The sequence below is a fragment of the Myxine glutinosa genome, chromosome 11, assembly GCF_964187855.1.
Source record: "Myxine glutinosa chromosome 11, kmMyxGlut1.1, whole genome shotgun sequence".
Classification (NCBI taxonomy): Eukaryota; Metazoa; Chordata; class Myxini; order Myxiniformes; family Myxinidae; genus Myxine; species Myxine glutinosa.
Window position 1 is genome coordinate 122,183,901 of NC_136271.1, and position 20,157 is coordinate 122,204,057.

The window sequence follows — 20,157 nt, forward strand, 5'->3', positions numbered from 1 at the left end:
GTAATAATCTCGAAATATTTTAATTTTTATTAACAGCATGTGCTTCTTGACACAAAGCAAATATATTTTTCCTGTATTATTGAAATAAAATGCATAATTTGGGGAGCATGATTAATGTATTTTAACTTTTTAAAATTAATTAATTTTGTTTTGTTTTGTTGATTTTCCGAATTTCTGTAATAATCTCGAAATATTTTAATTTTTATTAAAGCATGTGCTTCTTGACACAAAGTAAATATATTTTTCCTGTATTATTGAAATAAAATGCATAATTTGGGGAGCATGATTAATGTATTTTAACTTTTTAAATTAATTTATTTTGTTTTTGTTTTGTTGATTTTCCGAATTTCTGTAATAATCTCGAAATATTTTAATTTTTATTAATAGCATGTGCTTCTTGACACAAAGTAAATATATTTTTCCTGTATTATTGAAATAAAATGCATAATTTGGGGAGCATGATTAATGTATTTTAACTTTTTAAATTAATTTATTTTGTTTTTGTTTTGTTGATTTTCCGAATTTCTGTAATAATCTCGAAATATTTTAATTTTTATTAATAGCATGTGCTTCTTGACACAAAGTAAATATATTTTTCCTGTATTATTGAAATAAAATGCATAATTTGGGGAGCATGATTAATGTATTTTAACTTTTTAAATTAATTTATTTTGTTTTTGTTTTGTTGATTTTCCGAATTTCTGTAATAATCTCGAAATATTTTAATTTTTATTAATAGCATGTGCTTCTTGACACAAAGTAAATATATTTTTCCTGTATTATTGAAATAAAATGCATAATTTGGGGAGCATGATTAATGTATTTTAACTTTTTAAATTAATTTATTTTGTTTTTGTTTTGTTGATTTTCCGAATTTCTGTAATAATCTCGAAATATTTTAATTTTTATTAATAGCATGTGCTTCTTGACACAAAGTAAATATATTTTTCCTGTATTATTGAAATAAAATGCATAATTTGGGGAGCATGATTAATGTATTTTAACTTTTTAAATTAATTTATTTTGTTTTTGTTTTGTTGATTTTCCGAATTTCTGTAATAATCTCGAAATATTTTAATTTTTATTAATAGCATGTGCTTCTTGACACAAAGTAAATATATTTTTCCTGTATTATTGAAATAAAATGCATAATTTGGGGAGCATGATTAATGTATTTTAACTTTTTAAATTAATTTATTTTGTTTTTGTTTTGTTGATTTTCCGAATTTCTGTAATAATCTCGAAATATTTTAATTTTTATTAATAGCATGTGCTTCTTGACACAAAGTAAATATATTTTTCCTGTATTACTGAAATAAAATGCATAATTTGGGGAGCATGATTATTGATTAATGTATTTTAACTTTTTAAATTAATTTATTTTGTTTTTGTTTTGTTGATTTTCCGAATTTCTGTAATAATCTCGAAATATTTTAATTTTTATTAATAGCATGTGCTTCTTGACACAAAGTAAATATATTTTTCCTGTATTATTGAAATAAAATGCATAATTTGGGGAGCAGGATTAATGTATTTTAACTTTTTAAATTAATTTATTTTGTTTTTGTTTTGTTGATTTTCCGAATTTCTGTAATAATCTCGAAATATTTTAATTTTTATTAATAGCATGTGCTTCTTGACACAAAGTAAATATATTTTTCCTGTATTATTGAAATAAAATGCATAATTTGGGGAGCAGGATTAATGTATTTTAACTTTTTTAATTAATTTATTTTGTTTTTGTTTTGTTGATTTTCCAAATTTCTGTAATAATCTCGAAATATTTTAATTTTTATTAACAGCATGTGCTTCTTGACACAAAGTAAATATATTTTTCCTGTATTATTGAAATAAAATGCATAATTTGGGGAGCATGATTAATGTATTTTAACTTTTTAAAATTAATTTATTTTGTTTTGTTTTGTTGATTTTCCGAATTTCTGTAATAATCTCGAAATATTTTAATTTTTATTAATAGCATGTGCTTCTTGACACAAAGTAAATATATTTTTCCTGTATTATTGAAATAAAATGCATAATTTGGGGAGCATGATTAATGTATTTTAACTTTTTAAATTAATTTATTTTGTTTTTGTTTTGTTGATTTTCCGAATTTCTGTAATAATCTCGAAATATTTTAATTTTTATTAATAGCATGTGCTTCTTGACACAAAGTAAATATATTTTTCCTGTATTATTGAAATAAAATGCATAATTTGGGGAGCATGATTAATGTATTTTAACTTTTTTAATTAATTTATTTTGTTTTTGTTTTGTTGATTTTCCGAATTTCTGTAATAATCTCGAAATATTTTAATTTTTATTAACAGCATGTGCTTCTTGACACAAAGTAAATATATTTTTCCTGTATTATTGAAATAAAATGCATAATTTGGGGAGCAGGATTAATGTATTTTAACTTTTAAAATTAATTTATTTTGTTTTTGTTTTGTTGATTTTCCGAATTTCTGTAATAATCTCGAAATATTTTAATTTTTATTAACAGCATGTGCTTCTTGACACAAAGTAAATATATTTTTCCTGTATTATTGAAATAAAATGCATAATTTGGGGAGCATGATTAATGTATTTTAACTTTTTTAATTAATTTATTTTGTTTTTGTTTTGTTGATTTTCCGAATTTCTGTAATAATCTCGAAATATTTTAATTTTTATTAATAGCATGTGCTTCTTGACACAAAGTAAATATATTTTTCCTGTATTATTGAAATAAAATGCATAATTTGGGGAGCATGATTAATGTATTTTAACTTTTTAAATTAATTTATTTTGTTTTTGTTTTGTTGATTTTCCGAATTTCTGTAATAATCTCGAAATATTTTAATTTTTATTAATAGCATGTGCTTCTTGACACAAAGTAAATATATTTTTCCTGTATTATTGAAATAAAATGCATAATTTGGGGAGCATGATTATTGATTAATGTATTTTAACTTTTTAAATTAATTTATTTTGTTTTTGTTTTGTGGATTTTCCGAATTTCTGTAATAATCTCGAAATATTTTAATTTTTATTAATAGCATGTGCTTCTTGACACAAAGTAAATATATTTTTCCTGTATTATTGAAATAAAATGCATAATTTGGGGAGCATGATTAATGTATTTTAACTTTTTAAATTAATTTATTTTGTTTTTGTTTTGTTGATTTTCCAAATTTCTGTAATAATCTCGAAATATTTTAATTTTTATTAATAGCATGTGCTTCTTGACACAAAGTAAATATATTTTTCCTGTATTATTGAAATAAAATGCATAATTTGGGGAGCATGATTAATGTATTTTAACTTTTTAAATTAATTTATTTTGTTTTTGTTTTGTTGATTTTCCGAATTTCTGTAATAATCTCGAAATATTTTAATTTTTATGAACAGCATGTGCTTCTTGACACAAAGTAAATATATTTTTCCTGTATTATTGAAATAAAATGCATAATTTGGGGAGCATGATTAATGTATTTTAACTTTTTAAAATTAATTTATTTTGTTTTGTTTTGTTGATTTTCCAAATTTCTGTAATAATCTCGAAATATTTTAATTTTTATTAATAGCATGTGCTTCTTGACACAAAGTAAATATATTTTTCCTGTATTATTGAAATAAAATGCATCATTTGGGGAGCATGATTAATGTATTTTAACTTTTTAAAATTAATTTATTTTGTTTTGTTTTGTTGATTTTCCAAATTTCTGTAATAATCTCGAAATATTTTAATTTTTATTAATAGCATGTGCTTCTTGACACAAAGTAAATATATTTTTCCTGTATTATTGAAATAAAATGCATAATTTGGGGAGCATGATTAATGTATTTTAACTTTTTAAAATTAATTTATTTTGTTTTGTTTTGTTGATTTTCCAAATTTCTGTAATAATCTCGAAATATTTTAATTTTTATTAATAGCATGTGCTTCTTGACACAAAGTAAATATATTTTTCCTGTATTATTGAAATAAAATGCATAATTTGTGGAGCATGATTAATGTATTTTAACTTTTTAAATTAATTTATTTTGTTTTTGTTTTGTTGATTTTCCGAATTTCTGTAATAATCTCGAAATATTTTAATTTTTATTAATAGCATGTGCTTCTTGACACAAAGTAAATATATTTTTCCTGTATTATTGAAATAAAATGCATAATTTGGGGAGCATGATTAATGTATTTTAACTTTCTAAATTAATTTATTTTGTTTTTGTTTTGTTGATTTTCCGAATTTCTGTAATAATCTCGAAATATTTTAATTTTTATTAATAGCATGTGCTTCTTGACACAAAGTAAATATATTTTTCCTGTATTATTGAAATAAAATGCATAATTTGGGGAGCATGATTAATGTATTTTAACTTTCTAAATTAATTTATTTTGTTTTTGTTTTGTTGATTTTCCGAATTTCTGTAATAATCTCGAAATATTTTAATTTTTATTAATAGCATGTGCTTCTTGACACAAAGTAAATATATTTTTCCTGTATTATTGAAATAAAATGCATAATTTGGGGAGCAGGATTAATGTATTTTAACTTTTTAAATTAATTTATTTTGTTTTTGTTTTGTTGATTTTCCGAATTTCTGTAATAATCTCGAAATATTTTAATTTTTATTAACAGCATGTGCTTCTTGACACAAAGTAAATATATTCTTCCTGTATTATTGAAATAAAATGCATAATTTGGGGAGCATGATTAATGTATTTTAACTTTTTAAAATTAATTTATTTTGTTTTTGTTTTGTTGATTTTCCGAATTTCTGTAATAATCTCGAAATATTTTAATTTTTATTACCAGCATGTGTAATTTAATACAAAGTAAATATATTTTTCCTGTATTATTGAAATAAAATGCATAATTTGGGGAGCATGATTAATGTATTTTAACTTTTTAAATTAATTTTTTTTTTGTTTGTTTTGTTGATTTTCCGAATTTCTGTAATAATCTCGAAATATTTTAATTTTTATTAACAGCATGTGCTTCTTGACACAAAGTAAATATATTCTTCCTGTATTATTGAAATAAAATGCATAATTTGGGGAGCATGATTAATGTATTTTAACTTTTTAAAATTAATTTATTTTGTTTTGTTTTGTTGATTTTCCAAATTTCTGTAATAATCTCGAAATATTTTAATTTTTATTAACAGCATGTGCTTCTTGACACAAAGTAAATATATTTTTCCTGTATTATTGAAATAAAATGCATAATTTGGGGAGCATGATTAATGTATTTTAACTTTTTAAATTAATTTATTTTGTTTTGTTTTGTTGATTTTCCGAATTTCTGTAATAATCTCGAAATATTTAAATTTTTATTAACAGCATGTGCTTCTTGACACAAAGTAAATATATTTTTCCTGTATTATTGAAATAAAATGCATAATTTGGGGAGCATGATTATTGATTAATGTATTTTAACTTTTTAAAATTAATTTATTTTGTTTTGTTTTGATGATTTTTCCGAATTTCTGTAATAATCTCGAAATATTTTAATTTTTATTAACAGCATGTGCTTCTTGACACAAAGTAAATACATTTTTCCTGTATAACTGAAATAAGACGCATAATTTGAAATACTTTGATTAATTGATTGAATATTTTATTTTTGTAATGTTATATATTATACCATTTTAAGTCAGTGTACAAACAACAAACAACAGGCATTTTAAGGCCATTTTCCCTGCAAGAGCGGGGGTTAGCCTTTTTATTTATTTATTATTTTTATTTATATATAAATTATTAAATTATAAATTCGGCAGATATATTAAAATTATCATTTTAAGGCCATTTTCCCTGCAAGAGCGGGGGTTAGCCATTTATTTTTATTTTTTAATTATTTATATTTATATATAAATCATTAAATTATAAATTCGGCAGATATATTAAAATTATCATTTTAAGTCAGTGTAGGCTATTTAATACAAATATTTAGATATTTTGAATGTAATTATTGACATTCATATATTGACTGAAGCATTTCAACCTTTTAAATGAATTTCTTCTGTTTTGATTGATTCACCAATGCAAATAGATAATTGATTTATTTTTGGCTGTATAATGTATTTGTTACTGTGTGAAATTATTTATATTGTAAACTTGACATTATTAGTCCTTGGACTACAGTCATGTATATTTTTTCTTTTTTTCTTTTATTCTAATAAAACTGAATTGATTTTTTTTTAAACACCTTTAGAGGCCATTTTTCCCCGCAAAGCGGGGATTGGCCTTTTTCGGGCACCGTGGTTGTTGTTGTTTTTGTTGGTCCCCTTTTTGAAGCAATGTTTTACGACCGGATGCCCTTCCTGCCGCCAACCCTGTTTGTCGCCTTTTACGACTTTTACGACAATAAAACTGAATTGATTGATTGATTGAAATCCAATCAAAGCCAAACCATGTGACCCATGATGTCATAAATTTCACATTTCCATACAAATGGGTCATATATCATGTGCATGCAATTTCAGATTTTTAGGATAAGGAATTCGATTAAAACATTTTTTGTTGGTATACCACTTCACCTATGATGTCATTATCATGCTTTGGTTCCCCATTGGGAGTACTTGACAATGTGCCAAGTTTCAATTTTTTCCATTGAGCGGTTTCCGAGAAATATTATTAAATTATTTGCATTTAATCCAATATGGCTGCCATACCACGTGACCTATGACGTCACAATTTTCATAAAAACATTCTGCATGGGAGTCACTCCTACCCTGAAAGTTTTGTCTCAATTGGACATATTGTTGCCGAGATAAAATAGGTTTAGCCTGTACGGATGGACAGACGGACGGACAACCGAAAACATAATGCCTCCGGCCACCTTCGGGGCGGAGGCATAAAAAACAGTTGTAAAATTTCCTAAGACGTGCACTTTTGTTATAAAGTTGATCTCCAGCAGGAGATAAACTGAAAACCAATACATAAATGACCAGGAACGAAAATAACCAATCGACATATGTGGGAACATTACATTCCCAGACTGGGAATTGAACACAAGTCCCTCTGGTGAACTGTACCAGTGCTCTACCAATGAGCTATCTGATTCTTGCATTCACACATACATTCCAAACAACTTGCATTCACATATACGGTACATTCCTGTTATAAAGAACATGGCTGTAACTCAATTCCACATGAAACTGTGTGGTTTGCATTTGTTTAAAACAAAATAGAATTTAAGTATTTTGGTTGGTATATGGGATTTCAGACCAGTTAACCCTAATGGTTTCCACAGAACCAGTTTAACGTAAAGGTTCCTATTGGTTTCCATGGTTTGTATTGGTTTCAACCGAATCTGGTTAGGTTTCTACTGGAAACTGTACTGGTTCCTGTAGAAACCAATAGAAACCGTGATTTCTAATAGAGACCCATAGAAATGTCCCACTGGTCTCTTTTGGTTTTTATGGGATTTTCGACCTGGGAAATAAAAGTAAGCAGGCAACCAACTTGGGAAGGATGAGAAGGTAAGGGTTGTTTGAGAAAGCATTAGACCTGGTGTGCCTTAGGGAGGGCAGAGGTAAGAGGAGTGTGGCTAGATATAAGCTTGTATAAATGAGAAAGTCTGTCAGCTTGCCACTGGTGGGAGAGTTTGACCCTGGGTATGCACCCCCTGATTTAAATGGTGCAGAAGACCTTCTTTATGACTGCCTCAAAACGAGTAATGTGGATGGCAGTAACGCGAGCTCAGAGTGAGCAGCCATACTCTATGGGACCTCCGTCTGAAAGCCTTATGCACCACAATGAGCTTGGTGTGGCTCGGGAATGCCTCAGCTCTTCAGATAATATCCAAAGGTTGACTTGCATTTGATGCTTGTTTGTAGGTATAATACTCCCACGAAAGTTTATGACAAATAGTGATGCTAAGGAGTTCCCAGCACTGCACCTCTTCCAGTGGGTGCCCAGAGAAATCGATGGGATAGTTCCATTGCTGATTTGTGCGACAGAGTGAGAATGTGTGATTTGCCAGCATTGAATGTCATGTTAGCTTATCTTGTCCTGGTCTGATAAAAGGCATTCGGGAGCGGCTGACTTTTCACAAGAATGATGTACCACTCTGCACAGGGTGGAATCATTGGCAAAGTGGTAAAGTTGGTTTTCAAAAGAATCAGACATCATTAATATCGATTAAGAATAATAACAAGCAAAGCCTGCAAGCAGCCATCTCTTCATGAATGGTCTCCCATATTTACTACACCTGATATTAGCTCAGCCTGGGAATTCTTCCACCGAAACCTTCTTTTTTTTTCGTTTTTTTTTTTTTTTCTCTTTCTCTTTCTTTTTTTCTCTCTTTCTCTCTCTCTCTCTCTCTCTCTCTCTCTCTCTCTCTCTCTCTCTCTCTCTCTCTCTCTCTCTCTCTCTGTCTCTGTTTCTCTCACTCTGTCTCTGTCTCTCTCTCTGCTTGCCTTCTCTTCCTGGAAGGCAAATCTGACCGAAAACAATTTTTTTTAATGGATATCACCCCAGACAAGGCATGCGCCACTCGAGGTAAGGGGCTTAGAGAAAGTCAGAAAAATATAAGGATAAAGCAAAGCAAAATAAAAATAAATAAATTAATTAATTTTAAAAAAAACCCAAAAAACATCCAAGACACCAGAAGTCGCAGAGGTCGGGTAAAATGCGATTAAACCTCAAAGATGTAGGAAGTATGAATTGACATTCCTCTTGAAGCAGAGTAAATCGTAGTATAATGGGAAGCATGTTACAGGTAGTGAATTCCAGAGCGAGACAGCACGAGGGATAAAACTATCTGCATAGCCTTTCGTTCTGCACTTTGGATCAGCTGTAGTGTATGTGTGAGCGGAGATGGCAAACCGAGTCTTGCGTCCAAACACTCGTATGGGAGAAACCAAGTTAGAAAGTTCAACAGAACATTTGCCATGAAAATATCTGAAGAACAAACCAAGAGTAGCAATCGACCTACGGTGAGAGAGCGTTTGAAGAGTTGAACCCATCTCCACCCCAACCAGGTTGACTATGTGTTTCTGGAGCCTATCAAGTGAAGATAAGTGGCAGGCTGGTGCTCCAACCCAAATGTAACAGTACTCCATGAGGGGACGTATAGTTGCCTTATACAGGTACAAAATGGCCTCAGGAGGTAAATACCTCTGCGCTCGATAAAGACAACCAACTTGCTTGGAAGCACTCTTTTCTCAAGTCCTGCTTGGTTCAAAATTGAGGAAATGGCAAATTGCTTGACTGAAAACTTCTCTTGGAAAGGAGAGCTCAAAGCTGAAACAATGTCTGAGTCTCTCAAGTTGGGACATTTGTCAGCAACAAAATCTGCTGTTGGAAATCGCGAAAATCACAAAAAGATAATCTTTCTCCGGAGTGGATTTCATCAAGTATTGCTTTGTTGTTAGATTTGACTCTCAGCTCAAGAACGATCCTGCAGGAAAGAAAGCAGATTCTTCAACTTGTCAAATAATTAAAGCTGAGCTGCGTGACTCTCAGCTACAGAAGTGAGGTGCTGTCTCATATGTCGAAATAAATTGGAAGACAGAAGAACATCATGTTAAGGTTGCAGTGGGTAAGTCGATAGACATTGGAGATTTGCGCAACTTTGTATTTGCCTGTGCTGTTTCCCATAGTTCTGAAGTTAAAGAGGAACTGTGTTGCTTTGACGAGTGGAAATCAATGTGGTTCAATTGCACTACTGAAGAAGCATCTTGGTCAGACGATTCCCACATTTCATTGCATCGCACATCAGGAGTCTGTGTTCCAAGTTGGCAAGAATTAACGAGTTGCAAGAAGTCACGTTAGTTGCATGTTACACGTAGCGAGTTGGCAATCCGATTCCTTTCAGATCCTCACTCCTTACATCATCAGCAGATCCATGCTCTCCTGCGTCGAGGAAGAAATCAAGGCAAATTATTTTGACATTCCTTATTCCAAACAATGGCTGATAGCAGTGTTGAGGTGCAGTTTTGCAATGATGTGTTTGATCTGCTGCAACCAATGTGCAACCTTTTGAAAGAAAAGGGAAAGGCCCTTTTGGAGAAATTGGAAAAATACGAACATTGCTTGCGCTTTTCTTCCCAAATGACCCGAGAAGACATTTAAATGATCTGAACCTTCACCTTCACTGCAAGAACTGGAATATCACTCGGTAAAGCGCATACCTCCGCCAGGCTGAACAGTTTACGATTTGGATCCCACTGATAGGCCAGATCTGCATCTGGACCTGCACCAAAATCTAATTGGCTTGTTCTCGTCACCAAACCAACTCATCCACCTAGTTTTGTCATAATCCATCCACAACCTTTTGAGATATTGTGGTATGTATAATTTTTGGGCCCATGTCTCAATGGTGAAGATTCACTTTTTTAAAACAAATAATAAAAATTTCCATCCAGATGCGGATCTTCGCCAAAATCAATTCAATTCGTCCTCGTCACAAACCCAATCTGTCCACCAAGTTCCGTCCGAATCTGTCCATAACTTATTGAGATATCCTGTTCAGAAACATACAAACAGGAATGAATACATAACGTCCATCCACCTACAATGGCGAAGGTGATAAATAATCATGGAGATGATCACCAAGGTTCAAATGATGCAGACTTCACTCACTTTGCTACATCAGCTCAATAAATGAAGATTGAATTTTTCTGAATGACTGCCACTGTATGTGAGCTTTCTTTGTAGCTTAAAAACCTACATTTTCCACCAGATTCACCGATTTTAAAAATAGAAAGTCACTTCTGATTTCCCGAGAGACCTCTTCCAGTTTGATCCTTCAAGGACATTGGATTCGGCAGGAGTTTTAGACATTGATAGCGGCACTTTTGATACGTAAGCAAACTCGCAGCAGGAGTGAAGAGCCAACGGAATTGCGGCATGCAGAGACTCGCTGCCAGTTTGCTATCAGTGTTTGCTTCAAGGAGAGGACTTGTTCTGCATTATCAAATACGCTGAAGAATAAAAAAGAGAGAATCGTAAATATCAGCTGAGAATGCAAGTGGCTCGTCATTTGAACCCCATTTCTATCAATTGAGGATGAAACAAACTCAGATCGCCCATTAGATTTAACGTACAACTTTTGATAATCTCTAAAAATATAATATCAGCCTCACCAATAGTTTTATTTTCACCCCAAGCAAATAATGCTACCCATATCCATGTGCTGCATACAAAAAAGAACAAGATTTCTTTTTAAGTTTATCAAAGTAAAGTTCCCCCCCTTCCCACGCCTCCTCCCCCCAAGCCCTCTCCCTCCCACACATCTCCCTGCTCTCAAATGTTGTGTTTGTGCGCTTCCCCTTCTCTCCCCATCTTGTCTTCCGCTCCCTCTTTTTATATATTTTGTCTGTCTGGTTGATTTGTTTGTGAAATAAATGTTAGCTCTTTCACGAGCCTCGATTCTGTATACAAAAAAACAAAAAAAGTAAAACCTGATTTCCTGGTCAGGGCATGTAATTTTCCTGCATATATCAATTTAATTAATTAATCCTGTTCATTAATCTAATTGTTTCACTACGCCCTCAGTGTTGTTTATAATAGAGGACATGGATTTGACTCGCCATTGGAGGAAGACCCTCTCGTGTTCAGGCCGTTGGTGCTGCTATGGTTGGCAGCGAGTGCCCCGGAAGCATTGACGGAAAGAGAGTGGCAATCATATATGTGGGAAAATTACATGTTTGGTCGCCCAGACAGCTCAGATGGCAGAGCACTGGTACGGTTTTCCAGAGGACATGGGTTTGATTCTTGGTCTGGGCATGTAATTTTCCCACATATATCAATTTAAAACGGTTTGCCACGGTTTACTGTGGGAGTTGTTGTATGCAGATGATCTGGTGTTGATTGCAGAAAGTATGGATGGACTGAAGGAGAAGATGAACAAGTGCAAGGAATGTATGGAGGTAAAAGGTCTGAAGGTGAATATCGGAAAAACGAAGGTGATGGCAAGTGGTAAAGCATGTGGTGAGGTGGAAAGAAAAGGGAAGTGGCCCTGTGCTGTGTGCAGGAAGGGTGTCGGAGTGAACTCCATTCAATGTATAATGTGCGCTGAGTGGGTTCATCAAAAATGTAGTGGTTTGAGAGGGTCATTAACCAGTGTGGCAGCTACATTCAAGTGTAAGGTGTGCACAGAGGGAGCTGCAGATGGAGGAAATGTTGAGTTGGATCTTGGAGACGGCGTGAAGCTGGAAGGTGTGAAAACATTTTGCTACCTCGGAGACATGCTGAATGCAGAAGGTGGATCAGACTCGGCAATGGTTGCTGGAGCAAGATGTGCATGGAAGAAGTTTCGGGAACTGAGTGGCGTGCTGACGAGGAGGGGAGTGTCGTTGAAGCTGAAGGGAAAGGTGTATGCTGCATGTGTGAGAAGTGTTATGATTTATGGGAGCGAGACATGGGCAATGAACATAGAGCAGCAACGAAGGCTGGAAAGGGTGGAAATGCGAATGGTTCGGTGGATGTGTGGAGTAGCGTTGAGAGAGAGGAAGACAAATGATGATGGGAATAGAGCCTGTGATTGATGCTGTGAAGAGGAACAGGTTGAGATGGTTTGGTCATGTGTTGAGGAAGGATGAAAGTGACTGGTTGAGAAGAGTGATGGAAATGAATGTGGAAGGAAGTAGAGGACGGGGAAGACCGAGAAAGACTTGGCCAAAGATGGTGGAAGAAGAAATGCGGGCAAGGGGGTTAACAGGGGGAGATGCAGAAAATAGGGCAAAATGCAGAAGATTGTCATGGGGACTGCAAGGCTAACCCCGGCTCTTGCAGGGAAAATGGCCTTAAAATGCATGTTGTTGTTGTTGTATATCAATTTAAAAGTAAAACCTTTGCTGCGCTTGGTTCCTTTAATATTTAGGACTATATTGCAAAAATAGAAAGACACAGTATAGAGCATACCTTCGCCAGGTTGAACATTTTACGTTTTGTATCCCACTGAGGTTTGTCCGAATCCGTTCATGACATTATATGTATGTATATATATATATATATATATATATATATATATATATATATATATATATATATATATATATATATATATATATATATATATATATATATATATATATATACTGTATATAGTTTTTGGCCCTATTCTCAATGGTGAAGAATCACTTAAAGATTCTCTGATCCAGATTTGAATCTTCACCAAAATCAAATCAAGTCATCCTTAATACACGCCAAAACTGTCCACAAAGTTTAGTCTAAATCCGTCCATCAGTTTTTGAGATATTCTGCCCCACAGTCAGACATACAAACAGACAGGGGTAAAAACATAACCTCCGTCCACCTGCGGTGGCAATAATGGTCAGAGTTAGAGTCAGTGTTAGATGGCACTGGGATATTTCAGCCAATGAAGCCTGCACACTGGTTGCCAACCTATGATTACCTGTGCTCTATCCTTTTTAAATGTTGAGCATCAAGCAAGGAAGTAGCACGTACCATTTCTAAAGTCTTTGGTATAACTCAGCCGGGGTTTGAACTGCCGACCTCCCAGACGGGGAGGACTGTATGCAACCAATGCACCACCGATCCTCTTGTTCAATGAGCCACCCAATCATGAGGATGTGTGAAGAGACATTGAGGACAGATTTGACAGGTTGTGGTGTTGGCCCAAAGAACCACTCTTTTCGGACAGCACCACAGGGTTTAGCTCGTACACACAGCAGGATTGTCAAAAACTACTGGTGAAAAGCCTATGGAATCGATCGATCGAACACACACACACACACACACACACACACACACACACACACACACACACACACACACACACACACACACACACACACACACACACACACACACACACACACACCTACCCCTCATCCCCCTCTCTCTCCTAGCATTAATCGGTGTTGCAGGGATCACATGACTATCCAAATCCGCATATCTACTTCCTGGCGATGTGAAATACAACAGGGTCGACAGGTAGCCACAGCCACCTGATATTACCAGCCGTTTACTCTCACGTTAAAGTTGCGACAACTTCGAAAGAGATCCCCGTAAGCCACCTGGAGGAAGAAACCGGCTTTTCTGACGAGTATCACTGGAAGCCACCACAGGGCGGTGAAGATTCCACGGGATACGTCGTTTAAATGTTAAATAACATTAACCTCCTTCGTTTTGATGTCCACGTGCCCCAAGGATGGATTTGTCGCACCTGAGGCTGAAGTCACGGCGGCGCACAATTACCACTTCACTTCCATTATACACAGAACAAGCACTTACGGGGATTTATTAAATACATTCAACGTGTGAGAGTTCAAATACAAGTCTATTATTAAAAAGAGGGGTTGGGGGCGGTAAAATGTGAGGTAAATGCTGCGAGTTGGTCACGGTGAGGTAAACACCGAGGTGATTAAGGTGAGAACAATCAGTGTAAAATGTGAGGTAAACAGAGTTGATTAAGGTGAGAACAATCAGTGTAAAATGTGAGGTAAACAGAGTTGATTAAGGTGAGAACAATCAGTGTAAAATGTGAGGTGAACACTGAGGTGATTAAGGTGAGAACAATCAGTGTAAAATGTGAGGTAAACACAGACGTGATTAAGGTGAGAACAATCATTGTAAAATGTGAGGTAAACACAGAGTTGATTAAGGTGAGAACAATCAGTGTAAAATGTGAGGTAAACAGAGTTGATTAAGGTGAGAACAATCATTGTAAAATGTGAGGTAAACACAGAGTTGATTAAGGTGAGAACAATCAGTGTAAAATGTGAGGTAAACACAGACGTGATTAAGGTGAGAACGATCAGTGTAAAATGTGAGGTAAACACAGAGTTGATTAAGGTGAGAACAATCAGTGTAAAATGTGAGGTAAACACAGACGTGATTAAGGTGAGAACGATCAGTGTAAAATGTGAGGTAAACACAGAGTTGATTAAGGTGAGAACGATCAGTGTAAAATGTGAGGTAAAAACAGAGTTGATTAAGGTGAGAACGATCAGTGTAAAATGTGAGGTAAACACAGAGTTGATTAAGGTGAGAACGATCAGTGTAAAATGTGAGGTAAACACAGAGTTGATTAAGGTGAGAACGATCAGTGTAAAATGTGAGGTAAACACAGAGTTGATTAAGGTGAGAACGATCAGTGTAAAATGTGAGGTAAACACAGAGTTGATTAAGGTGAGAACGATCAGTGTAAAATGTGAGGTAAACACAGACGTGATTAAGGTGAGAACGATCAGTGTAAAATGTGAGGTAAACACAGAGTTGATTAAGGTGAGAACGATCAGTGTAAAATGTGAGGTAAAAACAGAGTTGATTAAGGTGAGAACGATCAGTGTAAAATGTGAGGTAAACACAGAGTTGATTAAGGTGAGAATGATTAGTGTAAAATGTGAGGTAAACACAGAGTTGATTAAGGTGAGAATGATTAGTGTAAAATGTGAGGTAAACACAGAGTTGATTAAGATGAGAACGATCAGTGTAAAATGTGAAGTAAACACAGAGTTGATTAGGGTGAGAATGATTAGTGTAAAATGTGAGGTAAACACAGAGTTGATTAAGGTGAGAACGATCAGTGTAAAATGTGAGGTAAACACAGAGTTGATTAAGGTGAGAACAATTAGTGTAAAATGTGAGGTAAACACAGAGTTGATTACGGTGAGAACGATCAGTGTAAAATGTGAGGTAAACACAGAGTTGATTAAGGTGAGAATAATTAGTGTAAAATGTGAGGTAAACACAGAGTTGATTAAGGTGAGAACAATCAGTGTAAAATGTGAGGTAAACAGAGTTGATTAAGGTGAGAACAATCAGTGTAAAATGTGAGGTAAACACAGAGTTGATTAAGGTGAGAACAATTAGTGTAAAATGTGAGGTAAACACAGAGTTGATTAAGGTGAGAACAATCAGTGTAAAATGTGAGGTAAACACAGAGTTGATTAAGGTGAGAACGATCAGTGTAAAATGTGAGGTAAACACAGACGTGATTAAGGTGAGAACGATCAGTGTAAAATGTGAGGTAAACACAGAGTTGATTAAGGTGAGAACGATCAGTGTAAAATGTGAGGTAAAAACAGAGTTGATTAAGGTGAGAACGATCAGTGTAAAATGTGAGGTAAACACAGAGTTGATTAAGGTGAGAATGATTAGTGTAAAATGTGAGGTAAACACAGAGTTGATTAAGATGAGAACGATCAGTGTAAAATGTGAAGTAAACACAGAGTTGATTAAGGTGAGAATGATTAGTGTAAAATGTGAGGTAAACACAGAGTTGATTAAGGTGAGAACGATCAGTGTAAAATGTGAGGTAAACACAGAGTTGATTACGGTGAGAACGATCAGTGTAAAATGTGAGGTAAACACAGAGTTGATTAAGGTGAGAATAATTATAATTAGTGTAAAATGTGAGGTAAACACAGAGTTGATTAAGGTGAGAACGATCAGTGTAAAATGTGAGGTAAACGCTGCGAGTTGGTCACGGTGATGACGATCAGGATCAGTGTAATCCCTGCCGTGCCCGAGAAACGAGTCCAGTCAGGGAATCCGGGAGGACAGGAGACAAGGCCAAGAACAGAGGGTTGAAAACAGAGGGAACGCCTCGACTCGAAAATGAGACGGAGAGCGCGCGAATGCACGATCCCTGCACCTCACTCGGCCCCGTCACGGTCGCCTGAGCGAAGCAGCTACAACCCACCACTCCGTAATTCATGCTCCACCGTCAAGACGTCCTCCTCCTCCATTGCTCCTCTTCCTGCCGTAACCGAGGGCGGGTCGGAGGTGGAAAGGGGGCGGGGCTAGCGGAGACCGTTTCGCTGGAGGAGCAGAAGCTCCGCCTCTTACTCCGTGTCGTCCTCGATTTCGAGTTTTTTTTCAATGATTGTTATCATTATTCTGCTAGTATATGTCATATCTGTACGTACCTTCCCTCGAATTGACGTACACCTTCCATTGGAGATCTTCGTTGAAGTTTGACATGTAAAGAGGCTTATGTGTATTTTCTAGGCTGATATGCAAGGGTAGTGGAGAGCAGGGTCAAGAATAACAGAGAAAGAGGATGGCATTCCATGACTTGGATTCCATCATCACAGTTGACATTAAAAAAATAGTGGCAACACCTCTGGGTTCTCACCAGGTAAAATAAAACAGGAAATGACACTAAGGGTAAACTCCCACCCCACGTACCTGCTCAGACCCTGATTTTTTTTTTAATGCCATGTGCAAATTTTGGTACATCATGGGTGGTGAAGGTTGTTGTCAAGTTTCATCAAAATATTGTGTGTAGTTTTAGAGGAAAAAACAAATTCCTATTTTTGGGGGGGGGGGGGGGGGGGCGACCTTCCCCTCCCCCTCCATAGACTGCCTTGAACCCCGAATTTTTAAATGCCGGGAACAAACGTTGGTACATCATGGGTAATGAAGGTTGTGGTCAAATTTCATCAAAATATTGTGTGAAGTTTCAGATGAAAAAACAAATTTCTATTTTAGGGGGGGGGGGCAACCCTCCCCCAAACCCCCCCCTCCATAGACTGCCTTGAACCCCGAATTTTTAAATGCCGGGAACAAACGTTGGTACATCATGGGTAATGAAGGTTGTGGTCAAATTTCATCAAAATAGTGTGTGTAGTTTCAGAGGAAAAAGCAAATTCCTATTTTTGGGGGTCAAACCTGGATCCACTTTGACCCCCAGTAAACCCCAATTTATTTAATGCCGTGAACAAACTTTAGTCACAACATAGCATACAGGCTTCCTTCTTGTGACTACAGTGCAGTAATCGGTCTTTATTTTGATTGTGCCAAGTTTGGTCACAATCCCATCAGCGGTTTCAGAGAAAAAGTTGCAAGTGTTTACGGACTGATGACGCGCCATCGCATAAGCTCCCCGGAACTGCGTTCCAGGTGAGCTAAGAATCATTCAGACCAGGTTACTCCACCTTGGATATGCTGTTTCTACTCACCCAACAATGGATGGAGGCCCAATGTCAGACATAAATTCAGGGCAGTTTCTCTGGACATATCTGGAGCTTTCGATACAGTCTGGCATCCTGCATTGCTCTCCAAAATGTCTGCCGATGGAATGCAAGGCGAACACCATTCTTCGATTAGTGACTTCCTCGACTCTCACAGCCAACGTGTGGCTCTCAACGGAACCCTTTCTTCTCCCCACCCTGTCAATTCTGGAGTATCCCAAGGCATGTTCGAGGTCCCATCTTATTCCTAATCTTCATCAATCATCTGACTGACTCTGGAAAATCCTCTATCTCTTTGCTGACATCTCCATTCTCTGTCGTGACATCCATCATCCTTCTGCTAAACAGGCAGCAGCCTCTACCATCTCTTCAGACCTCAACAAAATCACAACCTGGTCAAACACCTGGAACGTCTTTCAATCCTTATAAATGCCACAGTCACTCTCTTCCCCTCAGAACTGTTCAACAAACCCTCCCATCAACTTTCTCAACAACCGTCTCAAAGAGTTTCAGTCACTCAAACTCTTGGGTCTCACTTTCAGCCATGATCTCTCTTGGGCAAACCAGATTTCAAAGTGGGCCTCCAAAGCCAGATGCCGACTAGGCATCCTCCGTCGTGCAAAGTCCTTCCTTGGCACACCTGAGCTCCTATCCACCTACAAGGCTTTCATTCACAGCTTGATGGTGAAACCGATGTAAACTTTGATTCGTCGGCCAAGAACCTTGGTGTGGTTTTCGACTGTAACATGACATTTTCCAAGCAAGTACTTCAAACTTGCAAATCAGCATGCTTTCAGCTGCGAAAGATCGCATCCATTCGCCACTTTCTTACTCCTCAAGCTGCTCTAACTCTGGTCTGTGCCCTTGTCCTCTCAAGGCTAGACTATTGTAATTATTTGTATGCTGGCTGCCCTCAGTTTCTCTTGGATAAGTTACAAAAGGTTCAAAGCTCTGCCGCTCGTCTTGTCTGTAAGGCGAAGAAGTCTGACCATGTTACTCCGCTCCTTGAATCTTTACACTGGCTGCCTGTCTCTGCTCGTGTGCAATACAAAATTTGCACACTATGTTATACATCATTGTGTGGAACGGGACCTCACTATCTCTCCGATTTGCTCACTCTCTATGAACCTCGGCGACGGCTTCGTTCAAGCGACGACTCTGTGACCTTAGAGCCGCCGCGCACCAGCACCAAGTCGTTTGGCGAGAAATCCTTTTCCTTTGCTGCACCTCCGCTCTGGAATGACTTGCCTTCCTCTGTTCGACATGTTGACTCTCTTCCTGCCTTTAAAACCTCCCTCAAAACCTATCTGTTTCACAAGTCTTTCAAAGTCCAAGTCCTGTTTTCCCTTTGGTTTGAGGTGGGACAGAGATCGAGAGTATGTCTGTGTACATGTGCGAGGGAGGAGGAGGGGGAGTACACATCTGTGGGTTTTGAATGGGGAGGGAGAGGAATAGGGCAAGAGTGAAGGTGTGTCTGTGTGTGTGTATGTTTGTGTATGTGTGTGCGGTGTGTGTGCGTTCGCATGATAATGTAAAGTGCCATGAGGGTCGTTTACTCTGCTTGATGGGGCTATATAAGACTATTATTATTATTATTGATGGAGTACTGCTCTCCCGCCTGGGCGGCTTTCCTGCTTCACATCTTGCTCATATTGACGCCGTGGAACCCAAGGCTTACAAGATATTTGGAACCTCTCGCGATGAAGCCGAGTCTGTTGTCTATCACTTTGTTATCGCTGACAGGTTGGTGTTCTCTCTGCCTCATTTCTGGTCTTGCTCCCTCTGCCCTCTCTGTGCTCTGTCTCCCCCAAATATCTGCATGATGCACATGATCCACCAGCCACCCACTCCTTGTGACTGCCAAATTCAGAACCACTGCTCACCTCATCCACTCATTTATTCCTCTTTTCCTGCCTGTAGAACCACCATCTCTTTGATCCAATTCATCGCTCCGGATCTTCAAGACAGCTGTTCACAACCATCTCAGGTCATCCACCATCCAAAGCCATGATCTTTTCTACACCTGTTAAACCACCCCCAATCCTCCCAAAATTTTGCTTTTGTATCCATCTTGTCCACCCCTTGCATTCTTCCTTACCCCTCATAGTTACCTACATTCCATGTTTGTCCATCTCCATATACCTTCTCCCTGCCATTGGATTTTCCCCCGTCTCCCACTGTTCCCTTGGTTATGTTGTGTCCTGATCTGTTGTGTCCAAGCTCTCCCATGAGTCTAGCTAGACCATGTATAAAAAAAGCAAAAAACAGAGGCAAGCA

The 20,157-nt window shown here is 36.2% G+C and overlaps 1 protein-coding gene across 1 annotated transcript in view; it reads right to left on the reverse strand.

Annotated features, from left to right (window-relative positions):
* Window positions 1–16,684, reverse strand: part of LOC144894349 (ribosomal protein S6 kinase alpha-5-like) — a 37,054-nt gene extending 20,370 nt beyond the window's left edge. Inside the window, exon 1 of the mRNA XM_078787080.1 lies at window positions 16,608–16,684. Coding sequence (XP_078643206.1) covers window positions 16,608–16,653 — 46 coding nt within the window. The 5' untranslated portion in view covers window positions 16,654–16,684. The remainder of the gene's footprint in view (window positions 1–16,607) is intronic.
* Between the last annotated feature and the right edge of the window lie 3,473 nt (window positions 16,685–20,157).